General features: G+C 39.2%; 1 protein-coding gene across 1 annotated transcript in view; it reads right to left on the bottom strand.

The window, feature by feature from the left end:
• The window catches only part of HMGXB3 (HMG-box containing 3), a 95096-nt gene that overhangs the window by 22010 nt on the left and 56944 nt on the right, over window positions 1-16142 (bottom strand). The window contains exons 8-13 of the mRNA XM_089682128.1: window positions 11724-11893; window positions 9657-9754; window positions 8692-8787; window positions 7660-7806; window positions 3198-3499; window positions 1715-1842 (exon numbers count right to left, since the gene is read on the bottom strand). Of these exons, the coding sequence (XP_089538254.1) occupies window positions 1715-1842; window positions 3198-3499; window positions 7660-7806; window positions 8692-8787; window positions 9657-9754; window positions 11724-11893 (941 nt within the window). The remainder of the gene's footprint in view (window positions 1-1714; window positions 1843-3197; window positions 3500-7659; window positions 7807-8691; window positions 8788-9656; window positions 9755-11723; window positions 11894-16142) is intronic.

Here is a 16142-nt window from a genome sequence, read left to right as displayed (position 1 = left end):
GGGGCACATTCTATTAAAAACTTTAACACTGTCCCTTTAATTTTTTTTAATCAACTTTATTGCTATCACAAAGGATGAACAACATCTCTTGTGATAGCATGGGCATGATAGGTCCTCTTTATGGAGAAATCAGCCGTCTATTAGACCCCAAATCTCTCCTCTGGCCTCCAATTCAGCCGATCATACACAGATATTTCTAATCGGCTGCTTCATTGGCCGGTAACCAGCCAGTAAACACAGAACCGAAGCTGAAAGTGACATTTTTCTATTCTGGATGGCTTGGTGCAATACTGCACATGCAGAACAATAAATTGAAAATAAAACCTTTCGTTTGCTCATGCACAGAAAAGCAACAGATTCATTTAGTTTCCCCTCACTCTCCAGCAGTTGGTTCCTCTGCTGCTTCATTTAGTCGCCAGGAGGGTGAGTCAATTCTCCTGTCATGTGTCAGTGCTGGTGCTTCCTGATTGGCCCAATACAATCATATGGACCAGGAAGATGTCCATAGACCTGTGTGAGCACCACCAACTAGGCTTGCTACTCACACGGGGCTTTTTTTCCCCAGGCTAAATGGAACACTATAGGGGCAAGGACAAGTGAGTATATGCAACTTGGGAGAAGGGGGTAGGTAAGTGAAAATTTAAGTTTGCCCTGCATTGGCAAGGGAAAGAATTTAAACAAAGCCAGGTTGCTGTGATTGTATGCAATTATGAAGAGTGAAACCTCATATGAAAATGTGTTAATTACTGTTTATTTCAAGTTATTCTTAAATACTGTATATCTAAACCCAAGAAGAATTGTTGTCTATATCTTGCAGCTTATCATTCCTTAAAGCATAGCTCCAGCCAAAATGTAAAAAAGTAAAAGTCTGCAGCTACAAAACTGTAGTTGCTGACTTTTAAAAAACAGACAGACACTCACCTGTCCCTCAATCCAGCGATGTCCTCACCACAGCCGGTTTCACCAGCTGTCCACTCTCACCTTAAGTGTGGGCAACCGGGCTGTGACAGCTTGCGGCTTCACAGTCAGGTGCCCACTGTGCATGCGTGAGTAGCGCTGTGCCTTGTGAATGGCCCCACAGTCTTCTGGGACCTGTCACGTGTCCCAGAAGACTACAGGAAGGGAGGAAGGAAAACTTCTGCTTCCAATCACCTAGGCGATCGCAGCAGAAGTAGGAGCAGCTCCCCTCCACCCCGCTCCCCAAAGGTGTCAATCCTTAACAGGGAGCGGGGGATGAGGCCTTAAAGCAGAATTTCCCCCTTTGTGAAGTTTGCTGGCTGCATTACTTTTCTCTTTACTGTTGATCTTGCAAGAAATCGAAAGACAGAAAGAATTCTGATCATAGAAGCATAATATCTATACACTCAATTTAAATTCTGATCATGGAAGCATAATATCTATACACTCAATAATTTAAATTCTGATCATGGAAGCATAATATCTATACACTCAATAATTTAAATTCTGATCATGGAAGCATAATATCTATACACTCAATAATTTAAATTCTGATAATGGTAGCATAATATCTATACACTCAATAATTTAAATATTAACTTACTGTGGGGTGCAATGCATCCCCTTCCTAACCATTACACTTATCAATACTATGCAATGATGTGCACTTCTTTATCTTTGAATTTACGCTGTGCATCTGTGTAATGTTTCTGAAAACATTCCAACAAAAATGTATTGAAACCGAAACTTAATTTACCTGTATAGATGTCGTTAAAGCTGTGTATTGCCAGACATTGAGAGTTTAGACACACCTTGACCTGGGCAGTCACCAGCTGCAGGCGATTAGCTGTTAAAAGCCAGCAATCTTGAGCACAGGCCATTGAACTGCAATGCATGAGAAAGGTAGGCACACATTACCTGATATGTTAGAAGTCGGAAAAACAGAAGAGTTAAAGGAACCCTGTACCAAATACAAAATGTTTATGTGATCAGGCTCTCATACGGAGGGCAGTGGAGTATACACAAAGGAGATGTGGAGGGATATTCTGTGAAAGAATAAAATACCCGTGTCAGTAGGGCATTGATCCATAGATATTGGAGGTCAACCACTGTTGATGGAAGAACTGCTCGGCTAGAGGATCACTATAGAATTTGTATCAATATGGAGCGCATGGGTAGAATTCTCAAACTCTTCTCATCTTGCCCCCCTTTGCTTTGAATTAACTCACCAATGCTGGGGGGGCTCATTAATCACTGCTGGTCTGATGGGATCCCTTGATTGCCCCCTCCCCCCACACCTTTCCCCCCTCGTTCTTTTTTTGAGCGGAGGGGTGATGTCTACTTATCATCTGAGAGAATTGACAGAATTTAATTCCTACCCATTTGGCATATACAGCCTCCTCCTCAATGTACAGTATTCTCTCCTTTTATTACTTATAAGGCTTATGTTTTCAACATCCTGATGTACACTCTGCTGGAGGACTCACTTTCAACCCATGTGGTTTTGGTGCATGTTGTGTTCAAAATCAATGAAATCTATTACTAAAAAAATACCTGTCTTAAAACGCTCTAGTAAAATCTACTATTCTTTAGCCAATTCATTACTGCGATACGTTCAAGAACGGAAGAGTTGTAAACATAAATTGCTACAACTTGTAGGTTTAATAGGCAAGTCTTCGGAAGAGGGTTGCCCTCGAAACGTGTCAAACGTAATTTGGCCCGCAATGGCTCTCATCTAGATGTCCGGGTCTATTAGCCCGTATCAGTCATTGCACCAAGTAGCTGTCATTAGTTATGCGAATTGTCATCACGTTTGTATGTTTTTATCTATACTACAATAAATCTTTTTGGAATAATGCGCTAGGCTGGTGTGCTCTTGCTTTGCCTTTTTGATGTTATATAAATGTAGTTTTGAAACTCTAAAAAGCTTTAGATTGGCACAGATTATCATGATCAGCTGGGATGAGTTCAGGTGCGTTCGGATAACAGTCCAAACCCGTCTGAGCTATCCCACCAGGAAGCTGTCCCTGCGGACTGCCAATCATAAGCAGCTGAGGCATTTGCTGCTCCGCAGCCATAAGTATGCACACCCCTTGGGAATACCTTGGTTGTTTATGATTGACGGTCTGCAGTGACACAATAGCTCAGGTAGGCATTCAAACATACTTGAGCTCATCCCTATTGAGAAGTGTAAGAGCAATAAATTCAGTTGGCAGAAGGATAAAAAAATAAACTCTTACTTTTTGTCTCCTTTATACAGCTGGGTGCCGCAGAGTAAACACTGGTCGGCTGGCGACTCATAAATACTAGCCCAGGAGGTTTGTTCTATGGTCACAGTACCATCACTGACATCAGACAGAACCAGAGGAGAACTATTAAGCTCTTGGATGAGGGTAAAGGTGTCTGAAAGCTCACACTCGTTCTCAGGTAACTGTACTGTTTTACGAATTAGTTGGAGAGTGGAGTGTCGCTGAATCTCCTTCTGTGATTGTGTAAGAGGCTCTCGTACACTCATACTAGAGGTAATAGTGATGGCTGCTTCCTAAAAAGGATACAAAATATCAATCAAGAATTAAATAACATGCACCAGAGTGAATAACTTTAAAAGGGAATGCGAATGTACTCCTCTCACACACCTTCTGCCCTCTAACTCTCCTGCACATTTTACCCACTGTCACACCCTCCACTTTGCTCAGTGTAATAAGCCCACCATTTAACCCTACACACTCTTATACTTGTAATGCCCACCATTATTACTCAGTGCATTCACATCCTACACATATTTGCCCCATGCCATACCTTCTGTGCTCTGTTTCTGCACACACTGCCCATCGGTATACCCTCTGCCCTGTTTCTCCTGCACCTACTGCTCATCACTATATCCTCTTCCCTGTTTCTCCTGCACCTACTGCCCATCACTATACCCTCTGCCCTGTTTCTCCTGCACCTACTGCCCATCACTATACCCTCTGCCCTGTTTCTCCTGCACATACTGCCCATCACTATACCCTCTGCCCTGTTTCTCCTGCACATACTGACCATCGTTATACCCTCTGCCCTGTTTCTCCTGCACCTACTGCCCATCACTATACCCTCTGCCCTGTTTCTCCTGCACCTACTGCCCATTGTTATACCCACTGCCCTGTTTATCCTGCATCTACTGCCCATCGTTATACTCTCTGCCCTTTTTCTCCTGCACATCATTATACCCTCTGTCCTGTTTCTCCTGCACCTACTGCCAATCATTATACCCTCTGCCCTGTTTCTCCTGCACCTACTGCCCATCGTTATACCCTCTGCCCTTTCTCTCCTGCACACACTGTTCATGGTTATATTCTTTGCTCTCCTCTCCTGCTTATTCTGCCCCATCTGCACGCTTCAATTTTAGAGATTTTTGCAAACATTTTAAAACAATCTCTATGGGAAAGTACTAATTGTAGAAATAGTTTTGTGTGGTTTTATTTTATATTTAGTGGCTATAATAAACAGTAAAATGCACTTAGGTCCTTTACTACACATTAGATTACCAAATTATCGTAGCAAGGCTCAGATTGGTAAGCACAACTATATAACTACTATATTCTATATCTGGGCTCAGCTGAATGAAATGAAGCAGTATTAAACCCAAAAACAAATATTTATTATAGTGCAGATTACCAATTCTTACATGTGATGGCTGTATTAGTTTTCTTTTTAGGCTTTCTTTCTTCTAATTTTATCTGGCGATCCAGCCAGTAAGCCTGCTACTTTTCAACATAAAAGCTCTCTTACAGTTACAGGGATGAGAGAGACCATTTCACACAGGAGTGCTTAAAATTATCCATTTTTATTTATTTACGTAAATCCTTTATCCCAAAAGGAAAAACACAGTTGCTGTAACTGATTATAAAGTATTATCTAGAGTTCAGCCTTAATTTGCTACTGTATTTAAATCTGGTAACACTCCACTCCCCCCAGACTGACAATTCTGCTGTCCACTTCTGCCCCCTGTGCTCCTTCATCCAGAGTGGGAGCACTCTAATACAGGAGGTGTGTTACTGGCCAGATCACCAGGGGAAAGCAGAGGGAAAAAGCCTAGAAAAAATAAAACAAATGCAACCACTGCATCTAATGATTGGTAAGCTGCAATATATGTAATATGTGAAAAAACCTCCTGCTCTCCTAAGTCCCTATACACTAATCAAGAAGGTACAGCTGCCAACATCCAATCATATACAAAATGATAAACGTAAAAAAACAACAAAAAAATTATGTAGCGTTAATACCATATGAACCCCAACAAATATACTACTAATAACAAAGTGACAATGGTGATTAAATGAAATGAATTACATCAACATATGTATAAATATATAAATAAATCAATATGCACATAGGTAATAAATACACAAAAACATAAGTGATGATGCAAAAAAGTGTCTATATCACTCACACAATACACGTGCAAGAAAGTGCCACATAACAGGTCTGAAAAGGGACCAACAAATATCAATAGTGCCCCAAATTATCCTAAACGGATATAATAGTGATGAAAAAAACACTGAACAAAGTCCAAACTGGGACTAAACGCAAAAGTGCTCCAACCCCCCAATGGAAACAACAGTGCTCATGGCACAAAACCCAAATAACACATAAGAGACAACCACTGTGTCACTATTAACCACTTCCCTACCGGGCACTTTTACCCCTTCCTGCCCAGGCCATTTTTCAGGTTTCAGCGCTCTCACACTTTGAATGACAATTGCGCGGTCATACAACATTGTACCCAAACTAAAATTTTATCATTTTCTTCACACAACTAGAGCTTTCTTTTGGTGGTATTTAGTCACCACTGGGGTTATTTTTTGCTAAATTAACAAAAAAAGACCAAAAATTTTGAAAAAAAACCCACGTTTTTCTTTGTTTCTGTTATAAAAGTTTGCAAATAAATAATTGTTCTTCATAAATTTAGGCCAAGATGTATTCTGCTACATGTCTTTGGTGAAAATAACCCAAATTAGTTTGTATTTTTTAGTTTGTAGGAAAGTTATAGAGTTCACAAACTATGGTATAGATCTGAATATTGATCAATCCTGAAGTACTGACAGCCAATCTAATTTCTTGAGGTCCAAGAATGTCAAAACAGTACAGATATCCCCCAAATGACCCCTTTTGCAAAGTAGACAGTTGGACGTACTTCATAAGAGGCATGGCGAGTTTTTTGAAGTTGTATTTTTTTTGTCAGAATTTTTTGGAAAATTAAAAAAATTATTTTCACTATTTTTTTTTTACATGCTGTCACCAGTGCAGTACAGCATCATCATATAACTGGCATGGAGCAACACATGTAGCGATCTAAAGAAATTAAAAAACAGATGAAAAACAAAGTACTGGAATTGCCATGTATCAGACTGGAAAGAGTTACAAAGCCATTTCTAAGGCTTTGGGACTCCAGCAAACCATGGAGAGAGTCATTATTCACAAATGGAGAAAACTTGGAACAGTGATGAACCTTCCCAAGAGTGGCCGGTCTACCAAAAGTACTCCCAAGAGCACAACTACTTATTCAGGAGGTCATAAAAGAATCCAGAACAACATCCAAAAGAACTGCAGGCCTCACTTGCCTCACTTAAGGTCAGTGTTCATGATTCAACAATAAGAAAGAGACTGGTAAAAATGGAATCCATGGGAGAGTTCCAAGGTGAAATCCACTGCTGACTAAAAAGAACACATAGGCGTGTCTTACATTTGCCAAAAAACATCTTGATTATCCCTAAGATTTTGGGCAAATATTCTGTGGACTAAGACAAAAATTGAACTAGAAGGTGTGTGTCCCGTCACAGCTGGTGTAAAACTAACACAGCATTTCATAAAAGATCATACCAATAGTCAAACATGGTGGTGGTAGTGCGATGGTCTGCGGCTGCTTCGCAGATTCAGGACCTGGACAACTCACCATAATTGATGGAACCATGAATTCCGCACTCTACCAGAAAATTCTGAAGCAGAATGTCTGGCCATCTGTTCATGACATCAAGCTCAAGCACACTTGAGTTATGCAGTAGGACAATGATCTGAAACACACCAGCAAATTCACCTCTGAAAGGGTCAGAAAAACAAACTTAAGGTTGTGGAGTGGCCTAGTCAAAGTCCAGACTTAAATCCAATTGCGATACTGTGGCATGACCTTAAACTGGCCATTCATGCTTGAAAATGCTCCAGTGTAGCTGAATTAAAACAATTCTGCAAAGAAGACTGGGCCAAAATTCATCCAAAGCGATGTGAAAGACTCATTGCCAGTTATCGCAAACGTTTGATTGCAGGTGTTGCCACCAAGGGTGGCACAACCAGTTATTAGGTTTAAAGGGCAATTACTTTTTTGCATAGGACCAGGCAGGTTTTGAGCAGCTTTTTTCCTTTAATAAATGAAATTATTTAAAAACTGCATTTTGTATTTGCTTGGGTTATCTTTGTGCAATATTAAAAATCGTTTGATCATCCGAATCATTTAAGTGTGACAACTATTAAAAAAAAAAAAAAAAAAAATCAAGAAGGGGGCAAAAACTTTTACACAGCACTGTATTACACTTTTAGTTTTGGGTTTAATATTACTTTAAATTAATGAACACAAGGACCACACTGCTACCCCCAATGATATATATATATATATATATATATATATAGACACACACACACATACACACAATACTTTATGGTCCTTACCAAAGGTTTTGGTCCTTTTTCTACTTTGTCTTTGAGATTGATGCCACAGTTTGGACAGACTTTTGGCTTATGTCTGTTGGTGTACATGAAGTTGCAGAAGGGATTTTTACACTTCCCTCTTCCTCTCTGTGTTGCCAGGCCTAGATCCTGTTGGAATGTTCATTAAACAAGTCATGCTAAGTGTTTGGATCTTAGGATAAAACCATAAATACACAGTGAGCACCCAAGTCACACCCAAATTACACATTGTCCTTCAAGAGTGGTTACTTCTATGTGACGTGTGAGGTGTAAAATGATTTTTAATTTGCATCTTTGATGAGAACACACAACTTTAAGTTCAGTTTGGAAACTGCACACCACCATACTCCTTCAGGAAAATTGTAGCATGTAAATGTGCCATACGATCCTTCCCACAGGCTGTAGTGGCATCTATAGACAGACAAGTGAATGAATGGCTTAGGGCTGTCATGCACAATCAAATCCAGGATATTAAACAGGCCTAAAAAAAAGGTCAAGAACTAGGCTGTTTATGGCTACCATATGGGGTAAAAAAAAACAACACTTCAGACTTTAATACAACAAGGTATGTGCCTACAACAGAACCTGTCAGCAATCTACTGCAAATATTAATTTAAAACTTCAATGTTTTCCAGAGTACACGTATACTTATTTTTCTTCTGCAGCGCATTCATTCTTATGGGAAAGCCACAATCACAGTGCCTCAAGAAGTCGCTTGGAGTCCAGCTGTCCACTGGAATGAATGAGACTGCTTCATGCATGTGTGGTACGAAGCTGCCACTTTTAAGGTAAAGGCTGTGCTGAGCCGGACAGCCTTTACCTTAAAAGTGGGAGCTTTGTACCACACATGCATGAAGCAGCACCATTCAGGGCCGCAGAGTGAAACTTTTTGGATCGGAAATGGAAGTAAGCAAGGCAACTAAATAAAAAAGTACAGCTGTCCTTTAAGTAAAATATGCAACCTTGGTGGGCCATTTAATGTTTACTACCACCAGTGCTCTACAGTTCACTTACCAGAGCCACTGGACAACTGTACTTGTAGGATGGGAAGGTATCAGTCACAACTTTAAGGTCCGGCTGTGACAAGGGTGCTGGGAGGTCAGCCCTTACCTGAATTGTAGTAAAAAGACAGAATATATATCACCTAATGTAGCAGTTGTAATCATATGATACATGTGGTCTTTTTAAAAATGCTGTACATTACGAGGATTAGTAATAAATGGGGTACTTACTGGAATTATCCAAAGAAATTATGCTGAATATTCTAAAAAATATTTAATAAACGTAACACCACTGCATTCTAGATACAAAAATTATCACTGACAATAGAACACATGGGACATATTAGTTGAATTTATTTTTTAATAATCATTATGCTTTCAAGAAATGTTAAAGTCAATAATTGCTTAGAAGTTTTCATGATGCAGAAATAAATTAAGGGGCAGGGGAGCAGTAAAAGGTACAATTTCCTTATCTATCAAGCAAACTCAGTTTGAAATTCACATGAATTTACATTTGGAATTGAAATAAAATGTCAGGAACTCAGAATAGCCCAGACGTTAGGGCTCCTTTACACTATAAGTGGCGACCTGTCTTTCTCTGCAGAGTACAACATGGATCACCACTAGGGTAAATAATCAATGTGCTCCATTTTCGCTAAAATGCTGCGGTAACGTGCAATGTGGAAAAATGCAGGCAAGAGCATTAAACAGCACAACTAATATTCGGAGATTTGAATGGAGTGTAGCTCTGTACACTCTCAGTACAGCAAAATGGACACCAACCTGCACACTAAAATTACCCTTTTAGTATGCGGCAATTGTGAATGTGCCCCAATTGTGATGGACATAAAAAGAATATCTTCCTGACATAATGGAACACAAGGCTTATCATGCACCCTCTATGAATATATACAGTAAATTGTATTTGGCAGAAAACATAAAATGCATATATAACATTTGCCTTTTTTTTTTTTTTACCGTGATCTCCTGAGTCATTGGCTGCTGCAAAACTGCTTGACCGAGTTGTTTCAATGTACTGGCTTTTAGGCTCACTGATGTGATTGGGTTGTATGTCTCTAAATGAAAAATAATAACCAAGAGTTTTGGCTTTACATACATTTTTAATGCATTCTTTATTTTTTATTAAAGGATAGAACAATGTCAGGGGACAGTACAATGCATATGTTTCAGTTGTTCTAGTGATACATGTTATGTTGTGTGTGTTATGTCTCCTGGATTGTAAGCTCCAAGGAGCAGGGCCCTCCTAACTCTCTTGTATTGAACTGTATTGTTGCTGTATTGTCTCCCTTTATATTGTAAAGCGCTGAGCAAACTGTTGGTGCTATATAAATCCTGTATAATGATAATAATGTACAATATGAGCTGCAGTGAGGAAGAGACATTACAGCAACATAATAAACAATAGTATCAGAGGCAGAGGTGTAGGCAGAGCTAAGCTATCATGTCTGTGGAGCTACAGAATGGGCCACTGAGACATAGACGGGACAGCTTACTGATCCCGGTGTTGATTTTTTTTTTTTTTTTTTTAGGAAAAACAAAGGAAGTGGGCAGAAATAAGCATAGGGAACTGAACAAACTATGGATGGAATGGAGGGGTAAGAAACAAGGGGATGTGGGTTAAAAAGTACAAATTCCAGAGTGTAAATCTCCAGAGTGTGTCTGTCCTTGTCAACAACATCTATGGGCTATGGATACCAGCAGGATGACATCACTGCTCTATGAGATTCAGCAGTGGTGTTGTCAGCCTTCCACAGACCTGTCAGACTACATAAGAAAAGTGTAAGAAAAAGGTATTTACACTATGATTTCTTAAGAGAATGTATGCATTGAATATCAGAACAATGGGGAGGCAGTATTTAAAAGGGGTGTTTAACTTTTCCTTCCTTTTTAAGTCTCTTTTCAGGTTTTGTTTTTACTGCATGTTTCCTGTCAGGGACTTTCATTCACTTCCTGCCCCAGAAATAAAACACAAAGTAGCAGAAGGTCTCTCCAAAGCAAGGAGGATAGCTCTTAGCAAAAAGCAGTTGCCACAGGTGTTCCCTTTGGAAGATTCCCTTTGGAAGATTTCCTTCACCTTTTGTATCTGTGACTCAAACATTTTGGATTTCACATCCTGCTTTGTACCAGGGTGAATCTGATTTAAATCGCTAGTGAAAAGGCTCAATTTAAATCATAATTTTTTAAAAGGGCAGATGTCATCTCTTTCCTGCAGAGGCTCCTCCTCTGACCCACTGTTGACTCATCTTAATGGGACAACTGGTGATGCAGCAGTGACACAACAAGGTGAGGGACGTGGCGGCAGCAGTTGAGTGGATAGCCCGCTAACAGGCACTGCCATGATGGATCTAAAATGACAGGTGCTCTTTAAAATGTAAGGAATCTGACTCATTCTTGGTGCAGTTAGAATCTTAATTATTCTAAAAAGGAAACCTTAATTTGGTTTGCAAATATTAATCTATCAGGTTAGTAAAACAGCGATATCAAAACCGATTTTAGGTTAATAGGTTAATCACACATAGCTGGAGAACTGCTCAAATTCTTTTATTTCATGTTTTTTCTCCTGGTTACTGTGAAATTATGAATGCATCAATGCAGTGCATGTTATATCAGCTTGCAGAGCTTGGATTCATTGAATGAGTTTACCCAAAATGTAAATATTGCAGAATATACAGCCTCATGCTACATAAACAAGTTCCATTTCATGCTGAATGAACTAAATGATTAATGTGTCTTAAATGGAAAATTATCTTTAGATAGATTTTTACTCCAAAAGCATTTTATTAAAATAAATCTGATAAAAATAAAACAAATCTGATTTAAATTTATCCACCCTGCTTTGTACTATGGTCTGCATATTAAAATCCCTCTTAGCAACTGCCTTAATAACTTACCCAAGCACCTCCTGCACCGACAATGGGGGCTTTTAACATAAGGCATGACCTATGAACTGACAGGAGACACACACAGACACAGAGCCAAGACATCGAACAGTGCTATGGGAAGGTCAAAAACACTGAGGATTACCAGGTTTTAAGAAGGCCAGAGTGCTGCTAGTGCACTCCACAGTGATGCTTCTATTTGCATTAGTAGGAGCTGGGAGTATGGCTCTTGTTGGCCTAGCAATAGCGAGGGGTTTCGAGAAACACTTGGCTTCTGATGTTTTGTTTGACAATGAAGCAGAGGATGAACTTGTCCTAAAAGTACAAAAAAAAAAAAAAGTACATTATTACTACAATAAACTAAAAAAGCAATCCATTTCATAAAAATAGCTTGTAAACCTGAAAAAGATCAGAACCCTAAAGCCCAACTCTGGGCAATTGCAAAATCATTAAAACTGATCTTTAGGCTGGAACAAAAATACTCCAGAAAGTGCAACCCCCCTTTCCAAGCACTGCAAGGGTTAAATACTCAATATGTCTAGGGGTGCCAGATTACTAAGACATGCTTACCTTATGCCACATTCCAGCTGGCTCCCTGTGTGTGAATGGCTTACTGCAGCCTTCATGCACACTGGGCATTTTTAATACTGTTAGCGGCGTCTGGCATTTTTTTTTCTGCCATTAAACGCCCCTGCATGATAACTTAAGTGTCCATGCACACAAAGGCGTTTAAAGGAGTTTAGAGGCAGAGAAAAGAACCCAATACCAGCACATCCAAAAACAGCAGCGTTTTTCAGAAAAACGCTTGACACGCCTAAATGCATCTAAACACGTGCTAGCGCTTGATAGTTCATTCATTTCAATGGCCAGAATAAATTATTATTCTGACCAATGAAATGAGTTACCACGCATGCGCTGGGTACAGACATACCCAAAAAGACTTACAGCTGTAATTGCAGCAAAAGGTGGTTCTACAAAGCATTGACTCAGGGCGGCTGAATACAAATGCACGTCACACTTTTCAGATATTTATTTGTAAAACATTTTGAAAACCATTTATGATTTTCCTTCTACTTCACAATTATGTGCCACTTTCTGTTCGTCTGTCACATAAAATCCAAATTAAATACATTTACATTTTTGGTTGTTACATGACAAAATGTGGAAAATTTCAAAGGGGTATGAATACTTTTTCAAGGCACTATAGGAGACCCATCAAGATACCCGACATATGCATAGATAAAATACATATCCTTTATTGAAAACCTAGAACATACAAAAACCTGCTATTTAACTTGTATAACCATATTTGACCAACTATTAAAAATCCCAATCCAGCAGCTGCAGGAAAAATATTATAAACTTCATCCCCAAGAAGAAAAAATTAGATATATGAATAGGCAAATAATTATACCCCAATGAGGGGCATCGTCCACACATACTGTGTGTTTATGTAAGATGAAGGGGCCTCTCCTCCATGGCAACACAATAACTGCCATAAGTTGCTCTAGATAATATTTACTATGTGTGGTCTAGCTTTACAACATATGCCATCTTATGAATCCCTGATGGACTCTAAGGGGTTATTTGGTCATATGGAGAGGTCTAATTGTGGACTTTATATAAGGTGAAGGGGACCTCTCCTCCATAATAAACAGAGTACAGGTGGACAATGCCCCTCATTGGGGTATAATTATCTTCCTATTCATATATGTCATATTTTTTCTTCTTGGGGATGAAGTTTACAATATTTTTCCCGCAGCTGCTGGGTTGAGATTTTTAATAATTGGCCAATTATGGTTTTACAGGTTAGATAGCAGTTTTTTTATGTTCTGGGTTTTCAATAAAGGATATATATTTTATGTATGCATGTGTCAGGTAGCTTGTTGGGTCTCCTAAACAGTGGGGAAAATAATTATTGGATCCCCTGCAGATTTTGTAAGTTTGCCCACTTACAAATAAATGAAGGGTCTATAATTTTTATCATAGGTGTATTTTAAATAATATAGACAGAATATTAACCAAAAATCCAGAAAAAACACATGATACAAATGTTATAAATTGAGTTGCAATTCAGTGAGTAATAAGTATTTGATCCCCTACCAACCAACAATAATTCTGGCTCCAACAGTGGCTGTGCTTATGTGGTACACAGATTGGTCCTGTCAATTTAAGAGGGTGCTCCTAACGACAACTCATTATGTGTATGAAAAAGACACTTATATACAGAATCTCTCTTTCTTCCATTCAAAACTCACCACCATGGGCAAATGATCAAAGAACATCAGGGACAAGATTGTAGACCTGCACAAGGCTGGAATGGGCTACAAGACCATCAGCAAGAAGCTTGGTGAGAAGGAGACAACTGTTGAAGTGATTATTCACAAATGGAAGGAAATGAAATACAAAATAACCATCATTTGCCCTTGACCTGGAGCTCCATGCAAGATTTCGCCTCATGGGGTAAAAATGATCAAGAGAAAAGTGAGGGATAAGCTCAGAATTACACGGGAGGAGCTTGTGAATGATCTCAAGGCAGTTGGGACCACAGTCACAAAACAAACTATTGGTAACACAATATGCCGCCATGGATTGAAATCTTGCAACGCCTGCAAGGTCCACTTCCTCAAGAAGGCACGTGTACAGGCCCATCTGAAGTTTTCCAATGAACATCTAAATGATTCAGAGAAGGATTGGGAGAAAGTGCTGTGGTCTGCTGAGCTCTTTAGCATTAACTTGACTTAACATGTTTGGAGGAAGAAAAATGCTGACTAGGACCCTAAGAACACCATCCTTACAGTCAAGCAGGGAGGTGGAAACATTATGCTTTTGGGGCGGTTTCTCTGCTAAAAAAGGTACAGGCCGACTTTGCTGCACTGAGGGGCCAATGGACGGGGAAATTTATTGTAAAATCTTGGATGAGAACCTTCTTCCCTCAGCCAGAACACTGAAGATGGGTGGTGGATCGGTCTTACAGCATGACAATGGCTCAAAACATACCAACAAGGCAACAAAGGAGTGGCTCAAGAAGAAGCACATTAAGGTCATGAAGTGGCCTAGCCAGTCTCCAGACCTTAATCCTATAGAAAATATGAAACTTCGAGTTGCCAAGTGACTGTCAAGAAAGTTTAAGGATTTAGAGATCTGTAGAGTGGACCAAAATCCCTCCTGAGATATGTGCAAACCTGGTAACCAGCAACATCCTACCACTGTACTTGCCAACAAGGGTTTCTCCACCAAGTACTAAAAGTCATGTTTTGCTTGTGGATCAAATATTTATTTTACTCACTGAACTGCAACTCAAATTTATAACATTTGTATCATGTGTTTTTTTTTCTGGATTTTTGGTTGATATTCTGTCTCTATCATTTAAAATACACTTATTATAAAAGTTATACACACTTCATTTCTTTGTAAGTAAGCAAACATACAAAATCTGCAAGGGATCAAATAAATATTTTCCCCACTGTATACACAGTTATCTCAGGGATATAGTAGATACTTCATGTATTGAGTTTGAGCCTTAATCTGGTTTTTGTCCTCTTTCTTTCTACAGTCCATATTCTAATGTATAATGTTGGAGCATACATAGCAATGGATCAATTAAGGGTAGGTAAGGGTACTTGGAGGCAGAGCATTCCTGCTTAGCTGATAAGTGTGCTTGGAAATACATTTTGTTTTGTCTTTTTTTTTTGGTAATAGAGTTTCATGCCAATTGCTGACTGCAAGTCACTGACAGAAAGATTCAATCAAGCACAGTCACTGGGCAGCACTGCCAAGCTAGAAAAAAAACAAAAAAAAAAACCACACACAAAACAATTAATTAGCAAATATGGCTTCCACCATCTACATTTTGAACACAGATTATACAAAGAACCCGATATATATACAGTTGTGTTCAAAATAATAGCAGTCAGACATCACTAACCTGATCAATCACTGTTTTTGGTAGAAATGATATTTCTACATGGCAAATAATTTACTAGCAGGTGTAGTAGAGTAATAGAAATCCAACAGACCCAACAGTCATGACATGCATGCTGCTGATTCCGTGTCATTGAATCACTAATTGAAAGGGGCATGTTCAAAATAATAGCAGTGTGGAGTTCTATTAGTGAGGTCATTCATTCTTTGAAAAACAGGTGGCAATTATTGCCTTTATTTAAGGAAGGAAGGCAGCAAATGTTGTACATGCTGGTTACAGTGCATTTCTCTCTGAAATTCTGAGGAAAATGGGTCGTTAAAGACATTGTTCAGAAGAACAGCGTGCCTTGATTAAGAAGTTGATTGGAGAGGGAAAAACATATAAAGAGTGCAAAAAATGATAGGCTGCTCAGCTAAAATGATCGCAAATGCTTTAAAATGGCAACCAAAACCTGAAAGATGTGGAAGAAAGCGAAAAACTACCATTCGAATGGATAGAAATATAGCCAAAATGGCAAGGACTCAGCCAACAATCAGCTCCAGGAAGATCAAAGAAGGTCTAAAGTTACCTGTGAGTACTGTTACAATTAGAAGACGCCTATGTGAAGCCAAGCTATCTGCAAGAAGCCCCCGCAAAGTC

This window comes from Staurois parvus, unplaced genomic scaffold (genome assembly GCF_062004578.1).
Source record: "Staurois parvus isolate SC_StPar_1 unplaced genomic scaffold, SC_StPar_1.0 ptg000286l, whole genome shotgun sequence".
NCBI lineage: Eukaryota > Metazoa > Chordata > Amphibia > Anura > Ranidae > Staurois > Staurois parvus.
This window is presented reverse-complemented; position numbering and strand designations above follow the sequence as displayed.